Source organism: Alligator sinensis, unplaced genomic scaffold (genome assembly GCF_000455745.1).
Source record: "Alligator sinensis unplaced genomic scaffold, ASM45574v1 scaffold917_1, whole genome shotgun sequence".
Classification (NCBI taxonomy): domain Eukaryota; kingdom Metazoa; phylum Chordata; order Crocodylia; family Alligatoridae; genus Alligator; species Alligator sinensis.
This window is the reverse complement of record NW_005841988.1, coordinates 2,579,556-2,588,769: the sequence shown is the minus strand read 5'-3', so window position 1 is coordinate 2,588,769 and position 9,214 is coordinate 2,579,556. Positions and strand designations below refer to the sequence as shown.

Sequence of the window (9,214 nt, the reverse complement as noted above, 5' to 3'; positions counted from 1 at the left end):
TTCTGTCTTGATGAGGGTTGACGTATATTGCTCACTGACATAGAGCGCAACCCCTCCCCCCTTTTTCCCCACCCTGTCCTTTCTGTACCATCTATAGCCCTCAATATGTACTGCCCAGTCGTGGGACGAATCCCACCAGGTTTCCGTTAGCCCCACTAAGTCATAGGTGTTTAGTGCAAGCAGGAGCGCTAGTTCATCCTGCTTGTTCCCCATGCTCCTAGCATTAGTATATAGGCACTTGAGCCCTGCAACTGGTGCCTTTGCTGCCCCCCCGCTCCGAGTCCCAAGGGGCCCTTTGTTTCTTACCTTCTCGTTTCTTACCTGTGTTGTAGTGCTGGCCTCCCCATGGCTTTCAGGTTCTAATTATGCTCAGGTGCTAATTATTAATAGTGTTAACATGACCAAAGCGTGTTGGAGGTGTTTTTTGTACTATGACAACTTTGGTGTCTACCAAAATCTTGTGCAGTGGGGCAGATTATATATCTTCTCCCCCATAGGTTTCAATTTTACTTTTCTAGTACAACTTTACAGCACACCTTTAGTTGTGCAGTTATTTTTTTCTCTTTTTATAGTGATGCTTTTATTATGAAAGTTTACTGTACTTTTTAAAATATTGCAATCCTGTCCCCTACGAAACCTGGATTCCATTATTGCACAAATTTGAAAACATGCATAGATGGCATGGAATTCTGTTGCATTCTAGCATACAAGTGGCAGGGGTTGGAGTATCTGGTATCGTACACAGGATTTTTTTCTAAATGTTGGCATTGTGGGGTTTTGCTTTTTTTTTTCACTGTTTATATTTTTGGTGCATGATTCCTCCCACTCTGCCCTTACCACCAACATATGCAAAAAAGGAGTTCTTACAATAAGGCACATCTGACACTGAAGCCATAGAAGGAAAATACTGGATCATTGAAATTGGATACCAGTAGTGTTGCTACATTACTGATGAGGAAAAGCCATTCCCATCTGTCTCCACGTGCACCGTAGACCAACCTTCAGGGATTTCCATCCTGATTGCTTCACCCCTAACAGTTCTGCAGCCCTTGCCTATTTCTCCAGTGTGGCCCTGGAAAGGTCACATCTGTGAGAGCAGGACCTTTATGTCAACCCTGTGCTTGTCCCTTCTGCTGCCCTCCCATCCTCTCTATCAGTTGCTCTGAAGGCACGTGTGCACAAGCCTACCCTGAGACCAATTGCTTACGGAATTTTTCCATAATGTTATTTTTGGGGGGGAGGTGGATAGAGGGGAGGGATAGAGTACATCTCATACACCAGAAGATAACTAAAAGCAAATGTTCTGCACTGATTATTGAGAATGAAATGCACACCTAACCACCTCCATCAGATGCTTTTCTGTCAGATTTTGTACAACAGAGTGTATATGCAGTACCTCTCATTTATATGAGTCATATATATATGACTCATATAACTGATATATAAAGCACATGTGCTGTACCTCTCAGATTAGAAATCTTCATCAACCACTTCTATTATTACATCCTGAAACTAAGCATCAAAATAAATTAATATACATAGAATTAATCATGACACAGTTCACACTGTTAATACGTTCGACACAATCAAGAAAGTGAAAAATTAAGATGCTACCAATTCCTACCTTCTGTATCCCTGCTTTGAAGCACTGCAGCCTTAATTCTGCTTCCTTAGGGGTGCCAGCCTTCCATCATCCCTTTTAACTGTCCTTCTGCACACAACCCTTTACCAGACTATCACAACCAATACAAGCTGCACCAACTGATTATAGCTGCTTATGTTAGCGGAGGGTGGGGGAATTTGGATGAAGGGGCACATGCAGAAATGAGAAAGAGGGTAAGGGCTAAGACTGTCTTTGTGTGGCCCATAGTTTATAGAAGATATACTAATGGTGAAGTGTGGATCTGGGGATGGAGGAATACAAGGTAACTGAATTTCTCATTTTCCTCCTTTTGTGAGTTTGTAAGAGGCCATTTTTGTGTGATTTATATAGACTCTAGTGGCTTTTCAAAGTTTCATTTGTATTGATCAATTATCTACGTTGCATCCATCATGGAAAATGCATATTAAATGAGATCTTACATCCTACAACAGGGCTCATAATGTAAACATTGCCACTGGCTTCCGTTGCCATCTTTGTAGTACTGATTTGTGCTGTTGTAATACGGTTCAGATTTCTGAAGTGAATTGATTTGGCTTTAGCTGAACTCTCAAAACATGCTTCCAGTGTTAAGCTGTTACATGTGCTTTTCATGATTTTAAGCTGCATGGTAGTCAGTTTTCTCCTTTAAAAGACTCCCCAATGATTGGTGGAATAAAATGCTTTCACGTGAAAAGAATAGCAATGTTAAACTTTGTTGTTGCTGTTCACAATTTAAGGATTTCTAGCTACTAAGAATGCAGGCTTTGCAGAAACAAAATTATGCTTGGTTATTCTAATGCAGCCTACGTGCAACCCATGAGATACTTTCTTCTATGCTGTTAGTTACTTTGCTGTTACCACCAGCAAAATTGCATTTCACACGTAATTTATGGGAGGGAAAAAAAACCCTAAACAGCCCCTTCCTTCCACAATCCTTGAATCGAGTACCTTCGTCAGAGGATTGTGATAAAAACTTTCTGGTGATTTTTGGTAGGCTATAGTTGCATGAACTGGATGGTGTGAGTGAGCAAATGACTACGTAAACATCTAAATTTAATTAGATCAAGCATGTGAACAAATTGGACTTTGTTTTATAAGTTTTCTTTATATATATCAGTCTGCTTCAAAGTGAAAGCTCAGCATCTTCATAAAGCTGTGTAATGCACTCTATGTGGAGGCTTTTTTTTACACCTCCTTTCTTGTTATCGTATTCTGCCTTAACTTTCTAACAATTGAAATTTTCCACAGCAACTTTTCAAGATAAATGTACTATCAGGCTTTGAAACTTTCTTATTTTTGTAAATATTAAGACCCAGGGAGTGAAATAGGGGCTATATTGTGGATTAAGTGAAATATCTCAAGGCTGCGCTTTTCTGATAACTGAACCTGAAGTGACCTTTCTCAGACACAATTACAGAGCTGTATGTTTTTCCTTTAATTTCATCAGGGGTTTAATTAGTATACAAATAAAACTTCCCTTATCTTCCTTTCTACCTAATTGGCTTGTCTTCGCTTATATATGAAGTATGTGAAAGTGTGCTGTAATTAGGGTGACCGTGTTAACCTTTTTTTCTCAAATGTACTGTTGCCTAAAGGCCTCAAGGCCTAAAAACGGTGCTTTGGATTATTGCTTTGCAATCACTATGGCTGTCCCATAGGTTTTCTCATGAGCAGAAGGGCTTTGGGTGCTGCAGGTTCCCACTGCTTAATGGGATCTTCATTCTTCTCCCCACTAAATGTTTATTGATTATCTCACTGTTCCACACTCAGCCTCCAACAACTTAATATCAGGTGACAGTCAGGAGAGTTCTCCAAGTAATTAGAGTTGAGCATTGGGGGAACAATTAGGAGCAGAGTTATTAAACTTGATTTATCCTATTCTCTCCTGAACAGTTTCTTGGATATCAGAACATCACACTTTCACAATCTACCCTGGTTGAGAAATTAGTGGCTAACCTGCTGCTTATCATTGTTGCCTTGCTGCCTTGAGGCACACCCTCTTTGTTTCAGTCACTCAGCTGGAAATATTAGAGTCCATAAAGTTTATCAAGCGTTTTAATTGGATCAATCTGAAGAAGAAAAAAAAGGAGAGGCTTAGCAGCTATTACTTTAAAGCACTGCAAACAGTATTCAAACAGTTTTAAAGGTTTTGCTTTAATCCAGCAATGGCAAAGAACTTCAAAAACAAGGTTCAAATAGTATCTTTACATTATCCATTATGTTTATGTGTTGCAGAATTTATGGTAAATCAAATTACCAAATGGTTGCACACCTCTGCAGATTGCTTTGCAATTGTTTAAAATAATAAATCAGCAGTGTTGTGAGAGCATTAGGTTTGGCTTTTAATGTGTTCTCTGCGTCACCAGCCAGTAAAGTTGTGGTCACAGTCTGTGGCTAACTGCATCTTGTGTCCTTGGTTCTAAGTAATTGTTACTAGCTATTGGGCCTCATGCTTCTGCCTCTCTAGGGAGGAATCCCATGACCCTTCCACTCTTAGATTTGGCCCAGGAGTACAGTACCTGTGTATCAGTTGTGATTTATTTAGCATGTCTGTGACTAGGTACAGCTACTTGGGCTCAGGAGCTGTGACCAGTGGTAAATGCAGTGAATCCAAACTGCATTTTTTAAAACCCAATATATATTTTAACAGTAGGACAATTGCCTAACAAAACCCAGATTGTTAAAAACAGAGTCTCTATGAATATCTCTCTTAACAGAGGGCTTGGGTATGTCTTTATTATCCCAGAAACCCATATCTGTAGAGACTGGCTACCACACTTGTCCCCAGTAGCTGTGTTAGTCTAAAGTTAGGCAGAAGGCATGGACTTTACAGACTAACTAGATAAGATATATGTAGAGAGCACAAGCTTTCATGATCTCAAGTTCACTTCATCAGATGCTGTGAAAGGATAGCATAGAGCAGTGTATGTAGTGAAGTGAGTGATTTGAATACAGAAGGTGGGAAAAGAGGAAGGAGAGTAGCCTAGGCTTTGTGCTACCCAAAAGAGAGGTTTCTATAGCAGTAGTGTATAATTTCATCTCTAATGCAACATCAGCTTAATAGCACAAGCTGACTTATGAGCATTTTTTTAAGGAGTTCACACTACTTGCAGTATGGAGACATAAATGAAGGTATTTGTTCTGAAATTGTAGTACACACTGCATTTAAGTTCTGTTGCCAGTAGACATTATTTCAGTGTTATACTTTGCTCTTTAATATTATTTGTTTGAAGCAGCCTTGTCTGGCACTGTAAAATAAATAGGGTTATGGACTCTTATTAGGTCTAAACTTCCTTTGGAGAGGTTATAATCTTAGTGTTCTGCAAATTTTTCTAAGATGTTTGTGTATATTCTTCTTAATACATATTTGCAGTATGCAATGAATATATATTCATTGATACAAACTACACAGAACGTTCCTAACATGAAGTTAGAACATATATTGGGAAGTTCTTTGAATCTGCAAGTTATAGGTCATTATGAACAAATGTTTACCTTATGTTTTATGAAAGAAATACTTCATCTATGGTAGCAGTTTTTAAGTCTGAATATCCTGATTGATAAATTTAATTCCTTTTCTGTTTTAAAAACATCTGAGTTTACAATAAGCCGGTGACCTAATCAATATTTTGAAAATGATGTTTTGTGTTTCATAAATTAAAAATAGGGAATTCTAAGCAATACATTTTGTAGAGGGAAGAAATTTTTGTAACTTGAAGATCAAACAAATTCTAATAGGAAGGAAGGGATTTTCTTTTCTGAGAGAAAGCATAACCACCTGATTATAAGACTTATCATGGGTGGATCCAGGATTTTAAAAATGGGGTGCAGGAGCACTAACTGATGCTGCTCCCAACTACCCCCACACCAAAACCAGGGAGGGCAGACCACACCATGGAAGCAGGAGCCAAGAACTTCTTAAAGTCCGTGATTCAGATAAGAGCCTCATTCTCCATCCCTCTGCTGTTGGAACCCCTCCCCTCCTCCCTGGCTATGGACAAGCATTACACATAAATCGGTTTAAGTGATCAGAAACTGGTTTAAACCTATAACAGAACAGATGTTCTGTGCACATAAACCAGTTTAAAAATGGCTGAAACTGGTTTCAGATAAACCGGGTTGAATATAGTATCAGACTTAACAGATTTGGGTCAAACCGGTTTATGCAATATCTGTCCCACATCCCTTCCTGATTTAAGTTAAATTGGAGTCCTCCAGCATCCCAGATGTTTTGCAACTCTGGGTGGGGCTCTGCTCTCTGCTGTAGCCGAGCAGGGCTGGCTCTGCTCCTCGGCTCCCTGGCTGCAGCTCTGGCAGAGACTGCAGGTACAGAGGGGTTTGACTGGCTTCCTCCTGCTCACCCCCCTCACCACCGCCACTCCCTGCTCAAGCAGGATTCCCTCTCCCCTCTGCCTTACACAGATACCTCTCAGCATTAGCTAATATACCACATGCAGGCTGCAGTCTGTGCTGTGGGAGATGGGACAAAGGCAGACAGGACTGTGTCAGTGTAGGGATTTTTGGAGCTAATCAACAGGTAGCTGGTAATGTGCTTCTGTTCCTTCCTTGGAAAAAAGGTGTTTAACAAAAGCTTGAACTAATGAGAGAGGCAGTTGGTTTTATTGGTGGGCTGATAAATGCTAACAACTCCCTGTGTAACTCCCTGCTGTATAATTCAATGCTCTGTTATCAGCAGCGAGGGGGTGGGGGAACCCTTCCCTAATCAGTGTGTCCTGCTGGGGCCTGACCACGACCTCCTCAGCTCAGCACTGTGGAAGGAGCTCCTGCAAGCATGTGCCTGCATTTCTCCAGTCCAGAGGGGATGGCTGTTTAATTACAAACTGGTTTAGCCTAGCCAGGTTAGACTTACCTGCAAAGATTGAATCAATTCAGGTTCAGGTTTTTCGAATGTCTGTCCCTAGCCACTGTGTTCAGCAGAAAGCCCTCTCTCCTCCTATTCCCCATCCCCTTGCCCTCCCTACTTATGCCTCTGGGCATAGGAAGGGGCAGTGATTACCTGGGAGGACTGGGCAGAGTTGGAAAACCCACTCACCATCATTGCTGCTGTCTGTGACTCAGTTACTAGTTGAGGCAGGAGTGGCTGTAGAGCTTTCCCTGCCCCCAGGTCAGATAGGGACAGCAGTGGTGGTAGGTGAGAAAGTGGGTGAGTGAAGAGGAAGAGATGTACCTGCTGAGCATGGAGGGGAAGGAAGGGAGTGCTGAGAGCAGAAAGGGGTTCAGATTCTTAGTGCTTGAGGGACTTAAGTCAATGGCTTCTGCTCCTGCACTGTGGTACAAAAGGGGCATGCAACTGTGGCACTGCATCCTCTCTGGATCAGGTCCTAGGATCTTTTCTAGCTTCTGTTCTTAGTTTTGCTCAGCTGTCACCTTGGACAGAATCTTAATCTTCCCTTCCTATTTGTAATTTAGAAATTATTTACTTTGCTGGCATGTCTTGGGCCTGATTTTCACATGAGCTGAACATCCATATTTCATGCTGACTTCAGCTGGAGTTGCAGGTACTCACTGCTTCTGAAAACTGTACCTTTAACCCAGTGACTTGAGAGCTTTTGATCATAAAAAGAAAGGCACTACACAATATTTAATATAAATATTAAAACTCCTGTTATTACATAGAACATATCCCTTCATTTCCAAAACAGTACACAAGAACTTAGCTCGGCATTTGCATAACCAGAGCTGCCCACTTTGCTTTGAAAAATGTTACAGTAAACATTATAGCTCATAAAAGAATGTTTGAAGCCAGGTTATATTTTTTAAAATATGTAAAGACACAAGAGGAAGAAGAAATAGGCATAAACAAAATATACAAAGAATACATTACCAAAGTGTGCAAGCAGATCAGTAATGCCCCACCCCTAACAATCATACAGAAAAAAAGAACTGTAAGTCAGACCTGAAAGATGTTACGATCAATGTAGAACATTTTGGCAATATTAGCATGTATAACAGAAATAGTGAACAACTCTGACTATAGTTTTTCTATCCATGTTTCTTGTTCAGCTTTCTGTGCTACTTGTTTTCTGTTGAATTAGTCTGAATTGATTTTAAGCATTTAATGTTAAAGCTAAGTAAGAGATTGTTGTGTATATATTAGGGAGCAGAAAAATGCAAAGTATTTTGGAGATCAGAAAAGTCATGCAAAATAGTCAAAATATCACAAGGTGATGTTTTAGCCATAACTTGAGATGCAGTTAACACTGATTTTGTGCCCTAGAAAAACTGTTGGGTACTTCTTTTGATTGCCTTGGAGACTCTCCTCTTTTCTGAAATGTGGGTAATATTGCCAAATATATTACTTCTGAATTCTTTCTTTCTCTGAAATTTTTTAAAAGTATTTTGTAAATACATAGAGCTTTTTTAAAAAAAATACCATATTCATCATATTTTCATGTGCTTAGAATGTAGTATTTTTAAGTACTTATAACACTTGAGTCAACAAATTGTTTTATAAATGTTTTACAGCAGATATAAAAGTACAGTGCACTAAACATTAGATTTCTGTTAGTAAATAAGTAATGTATTTGGCAGAAAATTTGTAAAACCTTGGTATGTAATGGCCCAAATCTACTTCACAGTCAGTCTGTATTCCTCTTTGTTTAATAGCCTATGGCATAAATTGAAGTTAATTATCAGGGCTGACAAGTAACTCTGCTTTCTGTCTGCTTGCAGAGTCTCTCCGAGGCAAAGATGGAGCTGAGAAGAAAAGATCAATCTCTGCGTCAGCTCAATAGACATCTTACCCAGCTGGAGCAGGACAAGCGTCGACTAGAAGAGAGCATCCATGATGCAGAGAGTGCCCTCCGCATGGCAGCAAAGTGAGCACTGGGACCTTGGGGAGATCACTTAAAACAGACAAAAGATCAATTTTTTCTTTCATGCGCAGGGTTTTAGTCTTGGATAATGCAGAGCTAGAAAACAAAAGTATAGCTGTTTCGCTTTGAAATTCAGTGATATATCTTTTAAGGAGAAAACTTAGTTCAATATACTAAGTGTATATTTTATATAATAATCCCATAAAATAAAAAATTTGTGTCCTGAAATAGCACCAACATTTTTGTTTGCCCGTTATTTTACAAATTTGCTAACGTATCTTTTGCAGCATCTGAAGTCTAGCGCATGTTTATTTAAGAAATGAGATAGCTTATTTCCATTGTTTCCATATCATTTTTGCACAGGTATGCAATTTACATTTAAGCATTTAAAATAGGCCGGATATGAAGGTCAATGGGAGCCATTTTTTTACTTCAATGGCCTTTAATTACAGCCATAAGTCTATACAGAGATTTCTCTTTTTATGTAATGATGTTGGAAAAATTTGGGGACGACTTTTGAGAGATCCATGGTCTAAAGTAGTTTCCCTGAATTTAGTTGGACTTGACTACTCCCCGGCAAAAACCTAAAATATTCACAGTACATTACTCTATTTCTTCACCTACAACATGCCCCAGAATATAATTTGCAGCTTGTTTTTGAAAGATAGAACAAAGGAAAAACAAGATTTTTCTAGAGTTATGGCTGTATAGAGCAGGGATGGAACCTTATCTTCAG

At 39.5% G+C, this 9,214-nt stretch overlaps 1 protein-coding gene across 3 annotated transcripts in view; it reads left to right on the top strand.

Moving 5' to 3' along the window:
• The window catches only part of CCDC171 (coiled-coil domain containing 171), a 323,890-nt gene that overhangs the window by 197,792 nt on the left and 116,884 nt on the right, over positions 1 to 9,214 (top strand). For all 3 annotated transcript variants that reach the window (XM_014518841.2, XM_014518840.2, XM_006021333.2), the window contains exon 22: positions 8,336 to 8,481. In XM_014518841.2, coding sequence (XP_014374327.1) covers positions 8,336 to 8,481 — 146 coding nt within the window. The remainder of the gene's footprint in view (positions 1 to 8,335; positions 8,482 to 9,214) is intronic.